Consider the following 16554-nt stretch of genomic DNA (forward strand, 5'->3'; position numbering starts at 1 on the left):
TGTGTGTATGAAGCTCAGAGTCAACCTCAGGTACCATTCCTCTGCACATGATCCATCTTGGGCTTTTTGTTGTTGTTGTTGTTTAGTTTTATTTAGTACAGGGTTTCTCATAGGTCTGAAATTTTCCAGTTTGGCCATGCTGGCTGGCCAGTGAGCCTCAGCAAGCTTCTTGTCTCTATTTCCCCACTTTGGGGATTACAAGCACTCATCATCAAGCCCGACTTTTTATGTGCATTCTGGGGATCGAACAGGTAGTCATGTTTGCATAGCAAGCACTGGGCTATCTCCAAGTCTCTCTGCACAGTTTTAAAAATAATTAAATGCAAATGAGTATTTTTGAAAGTGAATCAATTCATAGCAGTGAAAGAACACTGCTTAGTCACCCTCTTGCTTTCAGCATAACTCGACATTAGTGATTCTATAAATGGTAATTCCTCTTTCCATAACCTCTGAAAGGTTAAGAGCTGAGAGGCAGGAGCTCCGGGCCTTTGACTGTGGCCTTCTGTGAACTGACCAAGTAAGACAGGCTAGGGCTTTGGTTCCTATCCTATAAGATGGACTGTCTCGACATCCTACAATGTTGAGAGCTAAGTGAATAAATGTCAGATCAAACAAACAAATAAATATACCCTCAGATGCATCATTCCATCATGTAAGAATAATCATAGTACAGATTTTATCTGTATACAAGGTGAGTGCTTGCTTTGTTTCCAAAATTCAGTAGTAAACTCTACCATACAACTGGAAAAGGGAACACAATAAACTTGTTTTCCTCCTTGCTCTGTTTCTGAGATCCTCTCTCACGCATGGAGTCTTATACTCCCAGAGGAAAAAGCAAGACAGTACTACAGAGACAACATAATGTTTCAGGGAAGTGACACAGAGTTTGACCAATGTCAACAAAGAGCTCTGAGTTTGATTTTAAGAGATTATGAAGGACCTAGGTGTCTTCCTGAAGAATGGGCAAATGTTTTGGTGTAGTGGCATTTCATTTGTATTTTAATAAATAAAGCTTGCCTGAAGATCAGAGAATAAAACAGTCCCACTGGTCAGCCTTTCAGATCAGGCAGTGATGACACACACCTTTAATCCCAGTAACCACACTAGTTTGCCATAGAAACCAGGTGGTAGTGGTGCACACTTTTTATCTCAGCCTCAGAGAGAAATATAAGATGAAAGGAGACAGCTCTCAGACACAGTCTCATTCTGAGGATTCCTGGAGGAAGGATCGTCCTTTCGGACTGAGGTAGAGGTAAGGACCAGTGGCTGGATGTTTTGCTTTTCTGACCTTTAGGTTGAGCCTCGATATCAGACTCTGGGTTTTTATTAATCATGTTACATTGAGGGAGATGAGTATGTTAATGATTCCGATTCTATCATTAAACAATAGGTACACGTAGCTGAACAGAATAGCATCTTTGTCGATCAGATAGGGAACGAGAAGTAGAATGTGTTCCATTCATAAGTCTCCTGGTTCTACTGAGAGCAATGTAGTTTCAGGCATCTGATCTCTGGGTTCTAGTCAGATGATTGGTAGCACCATCCTTATGAAAAGCTAACAGTAGATTCACCACGTTTAGAAATGGCAGGGTACTAACCAAGCACTCTGAGATGTATTTACATAGATGGGCGCCTGGTCCTCTGCAGAGGCCTCAAATAAGCGTGGGCTCCACATGCTGCCAGTGTGCTCACAGTGCCCCTTACAGCTCTAAACCAAGGACAGGAACTCATGAACATGGGAGGAAGCCCATGTTTGCTCCTTGTTTCGTTTTGCTTCAGTGAAAACACAGTCACCTGGAAGGTATGAAACTCTCCATTGCAGACACCCTAAGCCCCCCAAGTTAAGACTCAGAGCTTCAGGGCATTCAGCAGAGTGTGTGGTCCTTCACCTATGTCCAAGCTTTCTGTCCTGGGTCAGTGCCCTGAGAGGGTGCAAGGCCAAGAATCCCGTGACTAGTACGGTAATGACCCTTCTCTTCAGGGATTCTTAGCAAAGACCCTTCATCTCATGTATGTCACCTTCTAGAGAAGCTTTCTCTAGCTAGAACAGGCTTTGTTGTTCATGATTTCCTGAATGGATCTCTCAGTTGACTGTGTTTTCTGAAGCTGTCACTCCACACCACATACTCAAGAATCATGGGGTTGAATCCTAAGTACTTAATTTTCTTTTTGTTTGTATTGCTTTGCTTTGTGCTTGAGACAGGGGCTCAGACTCAAATTTATCTTGTAACCAGACTGGTGTGAAGCTCTCTATGTACCCCAGGCTGCCACAAGCTCATGGAAATCCTCCCCATGACTCGCAGTATCCTTTGGACCACTGCCTCTGTCTCCTGGTTTGTGGAGAGAGAAAGTACAGTTGTCCTATGCATTTGCTCTTGCCATGCTCTGATCTGCACTCCTAAGGGTAGGGAATTTGAGGCAAGGGGAGTGGGTGGATGTAAAATGAAATAGAAATTGCTGAAGAGATGACAACCTTTTAACAGGAAAATTATCAGAGACAAGTTAAAAGTTGATCTGCAGTATGCAGAGATATACAGGTATGCACGGGTAATAATCACACTGTTTGTGGGAAGGGCTAGTGTGAGTAGATAGTTTCCAGTCTCCAAATGGTCAACTCCAGATCTACATTCTTTCTCTGGGATAAAGAAAAGGAGTAGGAGATAAAGAAAGTGGGGAGGGGGAACTTCCACAAAAAGAACAAAGAATATCTTTGTGCTAAATGTAGAAGAATAATTGAGAGAAAATGAAGATCTGAGAGACAAAGAAAAGCACAAAGCTTCTAATATAACAGGCACATTATTTGTGAGATAGAAAAACTTAACAAAAATTACTTTCAGAGCTTTAATTTCTTCCTAAATGTCCAAAAGGCAACATTAGCATGGAATGGAGTCTCATGCTTCTGAACCCAGCTACATTAGAAACTGAGGCAGGAGCTCACACACTCAAGCCCATCTTGGTCCAGTGAGATCTAGTCTGAAGACAAAAATAACACTACGAAGAAGGAAAGAGACTGGAAATGAGGGTCGTCATTCATGAGCAGAGCTCTTACCTAGCAAACAGTAGACTCCAGGCTTCATCTCAAACATCAGAGAAGAATAAAAGCAACATTCTAGAGAACAAGTGCATTATAAAGTCTTTGGTGGCAGCTGAGCAGCACAGACTCTAATATCTGCATCATGGATCTTCAGTGCGGGACACTGCCAAATCTGACAGTCACCCAGAAGTCCAATAGTGGGAGATACAAAGTGCTGGAAATAAACTGTGTTGCTGTCAAAATTTAGCAACAATGGAATAGGACAGGGAATAGAATCAATGGAATGTGAAAAAAAAAAAGAATAACAACAACTACAAAACCATAGGGGCTTATCTCAGACACAGAAATTGCATTCTTTTTAGCAAAAGCCAGACGATTACAAAGGTAGGCTTCCCTAGCCATTAAGACCCAACTGATGGACCAAAAGTGTGCCTAGAGGAAATTGGTCACATATGCTCACCTGTCCTTTCTTTGGTTAGTTCTGAGACCTAGAAAACCTGCAACACTACAGGCCACGGTTATTTTATATATTCTTCAATGTGCCTAGGCTAACTCTAATGGCACTGCCATCTTGGACTATCTCCTACCAGAACTCCATGATAACGCCACACTTTCCCTAGGTATCCTAACTCTAGCCCTACAACCTGGTGATGGGAACATTTGGCCAATCCTTTCTATCCCTGTCACTATCTCTCTCTTGAACTCATCCCACTTGTTAACACCAGACTGACTTTCCTAAAGCCTCAACTTCCCTACCCACACCTTTTTCTCAAGTCTGAAGGACTCCCTATCCTCAAGGTCCCCCTTTATATACCATTCTGGTGGGTCTCCCAGGGATGTTCTGTGAAGGAAAGAATCATTACAAAGTCCTCAGCCTGGAGGTCAGAGTTGGACTCCTGTTGGCAGTGGTTAAAGTGAGACCTTGGGTGACTCCCTCTCTCCCTCATAGTGGACTTCCTCTCCCCTCCAGGCACTAGTGTGACCTTTAACATAGTCTTTATATAGATGGCTATAAGGACTAGATGTTACCATCTCTGCAGAAAGCTCAGCTCTTTGTAACTGCACAATAAATGAAGAGTATTAGCATAAACTTGTTTAGATCCAATAGATGGATTCTCTCTTCCCTGCATTTAAGCGACTGCTGATTCCCCTTAGTTTTGTCCACTGCTCCAGGGCATTGAGAACACCGTTTCTTTACTGCAAAGCCATATGTTCCCTGGACATCTCAAATGTATTGAAAGTATTAATACAAAACCTCTAGCAACTTGACTCCAATTCTCTCCATCTTGGTTTCTTGTTCCCCATGGAGCTGAAGCTCCTATGCATCTGATGAGAATATAGGACTATGGAGGGATTGTAAGAAAACAGTAAATAAATTCATCTTCTGTACTAACATTATTGATAAACATGACCCATGGTTGTTCTCCTTCAATGAGCCACACATGTTAGTAGTGGCAAACCAGAACAATATAGTAGGGATTATCAAATTATAGAAAAATTCTGATGTTCACTTATAAGAGTAAGGAAGTCTTCAAAAATATTTTTAAAATAACAGCTCTCATTTCTATTTCTTATCAGATAACAAGGGAATGAAAAGGTTGGAAATCCCCCATCTAATCTGGAAACACATCTTGAGTGCTTGGCTCAATAGTTGAGATGGTTTGGCTTGAAATAATCATCACATTGTACACACTGTTTAGATCTGAGTCCTGCTAATTGTTCTTTCTCTATAGACCCCAAACTGAACGCTCCTTGGAGGAGTAGATGTGATAATAAACATAAGCCATGAATTAAAGTGTAGGGTACAGTGAACGTACAGTAAGTACCAAGGTTCTAAGTAGGAGTTCTAAGTTCACTTGGAAGTCTATGCTGAGACCAAGTCTTTCCATCATGGGGCAGTTAATGGGCGATCACTGAGGATATGACAGAGGGTGGCAGACAGATGCCACTCATCTTCACATGTGGTACTTAGGGATTGTACCTTATGACCTAAGTACTCTCAATCTCACCTAGAACTGTTTTCTTTCTGTGAAGAATTCAGCAGTCTCAAATCACTGTTTGGAATGTCTTAAACCACTCCTTGTCTAGAGAGCCAAGGCAGAAGGAAGCTACCGACACTCTGCTGCAGCTGAGACCACAGTGGCAATCTCTGTTACAGGAGTACCTTACAGAATCATAAGGAGTCAGTGAAGAAAACTAAGCAACAAACCAACAAGAATGCTTTTCTCTGGGTGGGTGGTGGTGTGTGCCTTTAATCTCAGCACTTGGTGGTGAGGCCAGCAGATCTCTGTGAGTTCAAGGTCAGCCTTGCCTACAAAGCTAGTTCTAGGACAGCCAGGGCTACATAAAGAAACCCTGTCTTAAAAAAACAAAACAAAACAAAAAAGAAGAAAGAAAGGAAGGAAGAAGAAAAAGAAAGGAAGGAATGAATGAAGGAAGAAAAAAGGAAGAAAAGAAGGAAAGAAGAAAAGAAGAAAGGAAAGTGTTTCTCTCCCTTAACTTTTGTTCATTTCCATCTTCCACCTAAACATTTTGTGTTCTGGACCCGTTCTCCTAAGCCACAATAACAATTAAAATGCGTATTATCAGGGATTTGCATGGGAGCAACAGAAACCTGCACACACTGGGAAAGTACTCCTTGAACACAACTCTTACTGGGAGCCATCCCAGCTCTCTCCTCTCCCTTTTATAAATTAACATATTTCAATCCAACAACAATATGTCAGTCAAATTAGCCTGACTCTGATTGACTATCAGTTGCTCTGGTGAGGTAACTCTTCCAAGGTTCCCCCGAACCCCAAATAGTGATGGAAACTATCGAGGTACCTAGATCTTCCGCTCAGTGCTATGAAGAAGATGATCCATTTCTACCTTCAAATCCAGTAGGCAGCTAGAGCACACACACATTCTCATAAAAGAGCAGTCTTTGCTAGCACCGCTAACATGATGCATGCCTTGAAAATTGCAGTGTGCTACTATTTGGAAGAGCCTTTGTTTCATCCTCTTCCCTTTTTGTTTCTGTTCCGAAGAGGTAGCTGTTTCCCCTCCAGCTCAGCCACTAGCACCCTTCCCCTTAAGAGCCACTTAAATGATTGAGGGTTAGAAACATGGCAGTTGGAATGGAGCCAGAGAGTCTAATGCTCCAGCTCATGCCTAGAAACTCCACAGTTTATAGTGGGGTTAGGCATGACTTGACTCATGGAAGGATGATAGACAGTGGGAAGGAAAATGGGTGATCAGACAGGATATTTTAGTGCGACCAAAAGCAGTCACTAAACCTTTAAGAGGTGCTGTCTATCCATGCTCACTGCGCACTCTCCTGAAGGTTATGAGCATGTGCAGTTTATTTAACAATGTCCCAGGAAAAAACAAAGCTGGCGGCTTAGCAGTTAACAGGGCTTGTTACTTTTGCAGTGGAGCCAGGTTCAGTTCCCAGAACCCGTATTGGGCAGCTCACAACTGTCTGTAACTCTAGATCTACAGAGATCTGGTGCCGTTTCATGGCAACTGCACTCGTGTGGTACACATAGATAGACAGATGCCCATGCAAGCACACACACACACACATACACACACACACACACACACAGAGTAAGACTTCCTAAAGGTGACCAAGACTAGTGCTTCTCTAGAAGAGAAAGGGTTTAGTGATCAGATTTCTGGTAGTTGGAGAAGCAAGACCTTAGAGGTTTATGGAAATACACGGATGCAAAAGAATTCAAAAGTTTCTGGAGTCCTAGAGACATTCTAGATGTGCTCTGCACCTACAAGGAGTTGAAATGTGACTAACCTGATAAAGAAACTGAATTTTAAAATTTTAATTGTATGAAAATTTAAATGTAGACAGTCATGTGGACCTACCACAGGCCCCCCAAACAAAAAAGGCAACTTTGCTAAACATCTATCAGGAATAGTCACATAAGTTCAATATCCCCAGCAACCGGTGTATAAACATGGACTGATATCCAAGACTACGAAACTGTAAAACCACTGCAACCATTATCTACAAGTTGCAAATCTATCAGGCTTAATCTGCTCCATCTATGTACCAATCCACATTTCCCATGGCCTCAGAGTCAAATCCAACGGACCGATTAAAAGAGGAAGTCAACCGTTTCTGTCTTGTTTTCAGTGAGTCTGTTCCTGTGTTATGATACCCACAAGCCACAAAAAAAGCTAGAACGGAGAGTGAAGAAACATAATCAATACACCCAAATCAGTGGTGATGGAGAGCAGAAGATGTGGTGGCTTAAAGAAAAGTGGCCTTTGCTTCCCATGACAGTCAAAACAGGAGGCACCAGCATCAACAATCAGATGAAGAGCAAAGCTGCTAAAGTTTGAGATGTGTTTTGCCAGCGCAGTAGAAAGCAAGTGCGGAACCCAATATTTCTGAAGCTTCAAGGGCTCTTAAACATTATCCACTTCAAACTGTTCTACAGATATATAAGCAATTTGAAACTCAGGGTAAAACAGCTAAGCACTCAGTGTCCCAGAGATAATAGCCACACTTGGTCTCAGCTCCTTACTCTGGGCTCCTCCTCCCAACTGTCTCTCTGCCTCTGCTGAGATCAGGCAGAGCTTGGAAGAGATAAGGAGGCTTGAGGCCACCCTGCTTGCCCTACCCTGTGGTGAACAGAAAATAAAGAATGGTTTAGCCAACCGTGAAAGCACGGTTCAACACAAAAGTGTCCTGCCCTCACATCCAGACACAAAGGCCATGTGACTCACAGGTCACCAAATGTCTCTAAGGAAGAAAGTTATTTTTAAAAAAGATGGTTTACCATTTTGTTTTCTGAGGATGCCACACCGTTTGCCAAAGAGGTAGCTTAAGCTCTATTCAAAACCTACGTGGGTGCAAAGGAGACAGTTGCAAGGGTCAAGGCAAATGATATCTCCTATTGCTGTGTTCTCCATGACTCAGTGGGACAGGAGAACGATGCAGACATGAAAGGCTGTGATTATCTGGAGAAAAACCAAGGACTTGGGGCTCACACTTAGGTATCTATCAAGCTCAAATCTTGAGCAGGGGGAAAAACCAAGGTGACAAGGAGCAAATGCAGGAGACTGGGTTCCTCTGTGAGCAGAACAGGGTTTAGAAGCAAGGTTTCATCTCCCATTCAGAGCTTTCGCCAAACAGAGCGTGTCTCCACATCAGAAAAAGAGGAAAGAAAAGGGCAAGTATCCCTCTGTCTTTGTGTGCCATAGTTTTATAAACCCTATGCTTTACCCAGCCCTCCCTCTCCTCTCTCTTCTCTCTCCTCTCCCTCATCCTCCATTTCTGTTTGACCGAATCACACCTAGATAGGGCTCTCCTCAAACTCATGACCTTCCTGGCTCCCTCTTCAGGGTGCTGGGATCACAGGCTGATGCCACCAAGCCTGGCTTTGTTGCAAGCGTTTATTTATCTACTTACTTCCTTAGGTTTTATACATTTGCAGTACTGGGAATCTAATAAACTTTGTGTGTGACAATTCAAATCCTCTACCACTGAGGTATATTCCCAGCCTAATGCCTGTTGTTTTTGTCTGGATGCTATTTTCGAAGTAAAATTCCCTACCATTTTGTGTGTACCGTCATGGGATGCTAACAGAAAGAAGAAAATCAAAACCAGAGATGAGTTCACTTCACTACCTGGACTCTACACACTTCCCTGGTTCTCATGCAGTCTTCTACTGATCTATGCCACCCCACCACTGCAAGGGCAGAAAGATAACCAGCGCTGCACATATTAAATGTTACATACTTTGAAATGCATACTGTGCTCTTATAAGCCAATCCCTGATGGAAAAAGAAAATACCAAACAAACTTCCAAAATGGGACTTACATTCTGGTGCTGCTCGTCTTGTTGATGATGACAGATTTTCCAGTTTGATCCACGTTGTGATCCAGTCCAAAGTAGGCTGCCACCCGATGGACCAGCATCCTCTGATACGATGACATCTGGGGGAACTTTTTATAGTGGTTACTGGAACGGGATTACAGGAGGAATGAAACTGGCATCTCCATATCGTGTCTGTAGCATGTTTTACAGGCATTTCCACATCTCTGTCTCCCTTATCCAGAAACTCTTGCTGCCTTTCATTCCGTTATCACCGGACGCCCTCTCTCACAGACAAATTTCTATTATCACTGATTTATTGATCAGGCTGTGCTAGGCTTCGCTGTTTCGCAGTCACACATTCGTCTTGTTTGTTGCAAAGTGGTCTGGTTTAGTTCATGATACCTTATCAACAGAGGCAGGCAGAGGACAGGCTACATGACATAACAGAGATTGCAGATGTCTATCTGGAGATGTCTCATTACCCAGTTTACACCAAACACAGCATAATTATTTCCAGGCATAACTGACTGCAGACAGCTGGAGCCCATTAAAAAACTATAATAAAAATGATAAGGGTCGCTTCTCATTACGACTCCTCCATGCTAATCAGTGTCCCTCTGTTTATGGCCATTTTGTCACAAAGTTAACAGGCAGGGACACGCATGATCCAAGCAATGACCACTCCAAAATGCAGTGCCCTCTCCATTTTGCACACCAAGACTCTTGTGAACTGATGTTTTATCTACCCACAACTCTCTCCGGCATGATTCATTAACTCAGATACTGAACTAAGACATGTCATCAAATTAGCTAGCATCGCCATTGAACATACTTGCTGTCACCAATGAAATCAATCATTTCCTGCTCCATTTTCAAGAGTATCATCCTGTCCCTGAAAAATAAATGTTCAAAGGAAAGGTCTCATGTACTTTTCAATTTCCAAAGGGCGAATACAGTTTATCAAATGCAAGGGGAAGAAGAGAAGACCTGTGTCTGATTCAACTTCAGATGCTATGAACTCCTTGGCTTGCACGCCATGATTTTGAATTTAGGATTTTGCTCTCATCTCTCTTTCTAAGTATTTGGTGCTGTTAAATATTATCATTTTAATGATAATTATGACATGTAAATTTTTGAATAATAAACATACAACCGCTAAAAACTTCAAGTCAAAAGAGCTGGAATGAAGCAAGGCTGGAGTATTGATTATCCAGGAATATGTACCTGCACTGAAGTATAATTGATTGATGCAATATTGATCATTTTCTTTCTTTTTTTTTTTTTTTTTTTTTTTTTGGTTTTTTCGAGACAGGGTTTCTCTGTGGTTTTGGAGCCTGTCCTGGAACTAGCTCTTGTAGACCAGGCTGGTCTCGAACTCACAGAGATCCGCCTGCCTCTTACTGATCATTTTCTTTCACTTCTTTTTCCTTTCCTTGGGGTTGGGGAAGTAGAGCTGGCACACTCTAACTTATGCAATGGATAGTTATGTAAATATTACAGTCAGCCATCTACTGGGAGAGAAAGCTCAGGGGAGCTACCAGAGGAGACCATTTGTGTATTATGCTTGATTTCTTTGAGGTGTTTTGATCAATCACGTTGCAATATTCTATCTGAACCCCCTGCCCCCAGATAGGGGGCCTGTGCCACCATTTACCTGGAATTGTTCTTCAGAGTGTTGATCAGAAACTCGTGCACGTCTATGCCTGTAGAGTCCGTATACTCTTGGCTGCAATCTGAAACAAAGAGCAGGATGATGATGAGTTGTTGGGGTTGATGACGGGGACACAGGGGTGGGAAAGGATTTACAACCTTTCTGATTTCCCTCCTACTCAGGTACAGTTTAAAGGAAGCTCCCGATGTGAAAATATTTGCTGCCTGGCAGGGTAAGGTCAGAATGAAAGTGAGATTTGAGGGTTGGGATGCTCTTGACTGTGGGAAGACCCTGGTGTCAGAGGAGGGGAAGTGTGCACACTGGTGGTGGTGGAGTGTCAAATACCACATGTTCTCACTATGCTGAAAATCAGCGGGGCACTGCCTCCACATGACAGGTACATCCAACCCACAGAGACCTCAAGAGCTTGCGATCCCCTGGCAACCTTTTCTGTTAAAATGGAGCAGTTAAAAAAATAAAGCTTCTATTATAAACTATCTAAATATTAATCAGTACAAAATGGGGCAGGGGATAAATATTTTCAAGTCTTTCTGGTCTCCAGGTGATGGATAAATTCAAGTTTGTACAACCATTTTAGAAAGTTTAATCTCTTTCTTCTTATACCCCGTAAGCTTGAGGTTTGTATCCAGACACCAAGTTAACCATTTTAAGCAGGGATATGTTTGCAGGGCATAACATTAAGAGTAGCTGCCATTCCTAGGCTAGTGGGATTCCCTGAGCTGTCTCCAGCCTGACTCTCTTCATTACAGTTTGACTTATGTCTACTTTGCCCAATTAGAAGGATGCCAGCACTCTGAAAGTCCTCTACTGCGGGCCTGCGACTTTAGAAGGAATGGTGCTTTTTTCCAAATAGAGATGTGAGTTTTGTTTACAAATGAAACAACAGAAACAGTGTACAGACACAGAGAGCAAAGTCCTCTGCGCCAGGGAGTCTGCTGACTACACACCCATGTGTGGCTTACAGTGGGAAGGTGTCAAGGTCCTTGCTGTCTGTCTTCTGAGATAAGACTGAGAGTCGAGATGTAAAACTGTGCATCACCACTGTTAGCTAATCCAAGCCAGTTGTCAATGAACCTGAATGCAAGAGCAGATTTGATTTCCCCTTTTCCCTCCGCTTGTCACCGAGGAGATTCAAAAGTAAATTCAAAGAAAGAAGTGATGCTAAAAATAACCTCTCTAGCTACACAAATAAGGGAGCAGGGACAAAAAGACCAAAAAAAATGAGGTTCTTTTTTTCCCTTTTTCTTTTCTTTTCTTTTCTTTTCTTTTCTTTTCTTTTACACATACAGGACCATTTGGGAAAATAGGTGCAGAATGCCCGGGGCTGTAAAGACCTGTTCAGTTTGCAATGTCTTCCAGCTGTGCTTGCCCCAATTAAGCAAGGTAAGGAAATGATGTTCAAGTTCACCTTTTGATAACATTCTGATCTTGGCTTTCTCAGAGGGTTTATCTCTGTTTTTATCCTTTTCTTTTTCTTTCTCAGAATCATCCTTCCTAGATTTATCCTCCTCTTGCAGGCTGGGGAATCTGGAAAGCTGTAAATGAATAGATTCCTGTTGGGGAAAAAATATAATAATTTAGGGCCGGACGTAACCACCTCTGCCTGGCTTCCATTTTGCACAGGGGTTAGTAGGCATTGAAAAATGAGAGCCAGGTATGGATTCTTGTTTCTTAAGTGGTTAACAAAAATTGAGCCTGTCAGAGTCAAAGAACACTTGCTCTTTAAGGTGAACTAAAATCCAGGAGTCAGTGGGAGGTCAGAAGACACATCTAGTGCTAAACTTTGCCTCATGAATATTAACTTTAATCAAACTAAACTCCTGTAGAACACAACTCTTATTTTCTCTACAAGTTTAATTTTAAACGTGTAGGGGGAAACATTCCTTTATCTGCTCATATTGAAACCACTGTCATGTCTAAAAAAGGCTTCTCCAGTTCCTTTCCAGAGTTCCTTATAAGGAGAAATGTGCACAGAGACAGACAGGTTCCAGTAGTCATAATCACAGTTAGAACTAAGGAGAAGAATGCACTCAACAGCCTGCTTACAGGAGAAAGCCTGTCGTGGAGCCAGGTCAAGAAGAGTGCACGTGCTATGGAAAACCCAACTCTGATGCCGTGAGCATCCTAGGTCTGACGTCATGGGGATTGCTTACTAATGTCATTCATACTTTGTTGTAATTCAGAGTCACGGAAAGCATTGCCTTTTAGAAAATGGAGTGAGTCCTGCTTTGTTTTCATAAGTTCTCTATAAATCTACGTTTAGGTCAACTTAGTTACTGTTAATTCTTTCCCAGACAGATCCTCATAATCAGCTGCTAGGTACAGATGCAGTGTTGAGCTGCATCTACTATTGTAGTCACTTAATTTATTATTTATTTATTTATTTCTGGGGACAGTTCCGTTTGTATTGATTGACACGAAGTAGCCATTACTTTGAAAGCACATTTGCTTCTTTGAAGCAGAATGCTCCAAATGATGTTTTGTTGGGCTTTGAGTTCCTGGAAAGCGTATGGGACAAGAGTTATGATGAACTGGGGAGGATGAGGCCAGACTATGTATATGTGAAAAATCTGCCCAGGGGCACTGCTTCATTATGTGGGCAGGGGTGAGCAATGTTCCCAGTGAGGAAGAATGTTTCTCACAGAACACTTTCTGAACACTGGCCTGCAACACCTGTGACCTGGCCTTTAACTGTGCCCAGCTTGGGATTCAGAGTGGCACTGGTCAAATCTGGCTAACTGAATAAGCACAAGGTAGCACTCCTCACAACGAGCTGTATGCTTTGTGAGGAACCCCATTGGAAATGATAGCTTGAGGGAAGTCACCATGGTGGCAAGAGGAAAAAATAGAAACAAAAAAGATCTCTAACCCCCACAATACAGAAGGTGAGATTAAACACGCCACCGCCACACATTTTTAACTAAGGTGGGACTTCTGACTCCCAAGAGTTTATTCTGTGGGTGGATATATGCAGGATATTCAAATCAGAGTGAGGTTCTACCGTAGTCGTTCTTTGCATGATGAGGAACAGAACTGTGGCAATCCAGGAGGGTTCAAGTAGGACCTAGGGTCTTGATTTTACTTTTACTCTTTCAGGAAATCCCTGAAACATTGCCTGCTGAGATGTGTCTCAGGAGGGGAGGGGAAGAGTCAGTCCATCAGTAGACTCGGGGACAAGCTGTGAACACGTGAGTCAGGAGAGACTCCTTCTTCAGAACTCTTGGAACCATTCATCCATCTCCTAGTTGGAAGCTAAAACTCACCATGTTGGCAATATATTCCACACATAAAAACAGAGGCCAAAGACATCCACTGTAGAAAAAGGGCACAAATCGGTGCTTTGTGTTGACAATTGCTACATTCAGGATTAAAAAAATATATTTTCTACACATAAATATACAGTATGGTGTAGAAAGAACACACAAAAAGTGCTGTAGAGTTGGTAAAAAACAATCTGTTATTTTTTAATATTTTTATTGATATGCTCAATATTAAAATACAAGTGTTAATAAATACATTGGTACAGGATAAGTTTATACCCAACAACAGTAAAAGAATGATTCAAGTTGCAGAAACACACTGGTCAGTAAATAATATAACATTGGAAAAGCACGCTTCCTTTAACTCAAAGACAGACTGAACCATCCATCAGGTGTGGGGCTGAGATCAAGTAATACAGGGAACGAGAGTTTTCCCCACACAAGAAAATGAAGGCAGTTTTCCAAATACTGTGAATATACAAACATGGGGGAAGCGATACATTCCATGTACTGTATACTTCTGTGGGAGTCAGTCCGCACATTTTCTAAGTGTCCAGTGGTATCTACTGAAGGCAATATAAACTCCAAGAAGGGACCATTTGCTTATATATGTGTCTGTTGGTTTTCTACCAACCCCGTATCTCCGCCATTCTTTGGCTAGCCAACAGAAAGCTCGAGGACCCTAGCTCTCTCCTCCTACACCAGTCCTATTTTCTGGGTTCAGAACCAGCAGGAACAAAGCACCGTTTGCACTCATTGTGTGGAAGTACCTAGATCTGCCTCTGGAATGGGTGCTATGATACAGGTGACCCCTACCAAAACTCCTCCTGTTCCTTGTTAAAGGAGACAAAGAACAAATGACCTCTACAGAGGCTGGTCTCCTTTGCCTGGCATTAGGAGTGAGGGACAACTGGGCCGTTACTTCTCCCAGAGTCTACAGGGTTTCACGTAAACCATATGCCGTACATTAGAAACCATCAATCCACATCGATAGTACAAGGCAAGATATTCATATCATTCCACCTTTTCCATCGCCATTAATAATAGAAGCACACAGAAAATGCTGAAGAAAAGCCACATGTTTCTCAGAGCCCAACTTTAAAAGAAAAAAAGGCTGTATACGAAACACAATAATGGCTACTGAATGACAGCTTGCTTGTGCCTCTCCACATGAGTGGCATGTTAAGAAAATGAGACTAGAAAAGAAAACACTCTTAGGACAAAATCTATAAGGAATTTGTTTTTTGGTTCTTTAAAAGAAGGTGCTCTCCGTGTTCTCTGTGTCAGTAAAGAGAATGCAGAGGATTTCAATTAAAGTGAGAAGGGAGGAGGGGATGAAAGAGAAGCCAAACAAACCCAAACAAAAGCTAATGATTTTGTAATCAATTTTTCCTCCCTTGGGCTCTTAGGCAGATCATCTGACTTTTGTCTTGACTGCCTTTGCCTCTGATAAAATAATAAAAATAATCTGCATCAAGACCGTGTTTTTCAGAAGTAAATATAATGGCTAAAAGGCAAAAAAAAAAAAAAAAAAAAAAAAAAAAAAAAAAAAAAAAGCTATGAAGGGCTTCATTTGCTCACGAAGAGTTTTCCTGGACTTTTAAGTTTTGGGCGCCAACTCATCTTGCAGAAAGGAGCAAAGGTAAGGATGACACAGCAACTAATTAGTATCAAATTCACCACCAGCTCAGATGCTTTTCTGGAACATTTTGCAGTATTCACCCAAAAATAAAATTTAAAAAACTCTCTCAAAAGATCATAAGGGTATTTCTCCAAAACCTAGGGCACCTTAGCCACTGTTTCTTAAGTCTCATAGGAGCCAACAGTTGTGTGGGATTTTTTGTTTGTTTGTTTTTATAGGCAGGTGCATTTGGGCAGCTGAGAGGTAAGTTGTCTCCCTAAAGACAGGGTACTTGGGGTGTATTTGGTTCAGCCTTATCAAGAGAGAGCCTTGGTGAACTTCCAGTACTATTGTGCCCACTTATATCTTTTTTTTTTTAAGTTAAGTTTTAATCTAAATTCTTTTGAGTTTCTTTCCATTTGCAGTTTTCAGAGCGTCTGGAAAAAAAAAACAAATGCAATATCCTCTGTTACACATTTAAACTAGTTGTGTATGGGGGCAGATGGGTGTGAATGTGGGTGGGGGTATATTTGCATATTTGTGGGAGGCACACGGGGTGTGTGGGTACATGTACACGTGGGTTTGGAGGACGACCTCGTCTCCTCTGGTACCATCTACCACTTTCTTTTTCTTTGTTTGAGACCTGGGGTTCACTGACTAGACCCTAGGCTGGCTGGCCCTTGAACCCCAGGAACCAATCTGCCTGACTTGACTTCCACCGTGCTGAGAGAACAAACCATGGCCAGCTTTTTAAGTGCACTCTGGGGGTTGAACTTAGGCTCACATCCTTGTGGGACAAGCAGTTTACTTGCTAGGTTATGGACCCAGCTCCAAACTTTTAACTATGCAGCCTGTCTCAGAAACAGGATGAAGCAAGGAAACGCTTTCTCCAGTTCCTATTCTCTTCCCTAAAACATGATTTAGTGTCAAATTAGCAATTGGCCGTTCAAACAGAGATCTAGTCATGCAAGTCCTTCTCAAAGCAGACTTTATACCTGGTCTTGATGACTGTCCCCTCCAGGTCTAGCAGAAGACTCTTCGCAGACAGCCAGGCTTCTGGTGAGCTTCCCTTTGCCTGCTCCTGACTGGGGATTGAGGAAGGCAGGTAAAAAACAGAAAACATTCTCAGACTGTCAAAGGATGGG

At 42.2% G+C, this 16554-nt stretch overlaps 1 protein-coding gene across 15 annotated transcripts in view; it reads right to left on the minus strand.

The window, feature by feature from the left end:
- The window catches only part of Arpp21 (cAMP regulated phosphoprotein 21), a 160555-nt gene that overhangs the window by 95217 nt on the left and 48784 nt on the right, over nt 1-16554 (minus strand). For 14 of the 15 annotated variants that reach the window (XM_057768307.1, XM_057768315.1, XM_057768313.1 and 11 more), the window contains exons 5-9: nt 16405-16494; nt 11937-12081; nt 10511-10589; nt 9689-9748; nt 8860-9000 (exon numbers count right to left, since the gene is read on the minus strand). In XM_057768307.1, coding sequence (XP_057624290.1) covers nt 8860-9000; nt 9689-9748; nt 10511-10589; nt 11937-12081; nt 16405-16494 — 515 coding nt within the window. Of the gene's footprint in view, nt 1-8859; nt 9001-9688; nt 9749-10510; nt 10590-11936; nt 12082-15332; nt 15847-16404; nt 16495-16554 lie in introns of those variants that run through there. The other variant, XM_057768321.1, reaches the window with a different exon arrangement.

Source organism: Chionomys nivalis, chromosome 4, assembly GCF_950005125.1.
Source record: "Chionomys nivalis chromosome 4, mChiNiv1.1, whole genome shotgun sequence".
NCBI lineage: Eukaryota > Metazoa > Chordata > Mammalia > Rodentia > Cricetidae > Chionomys > Chionomys nivalis.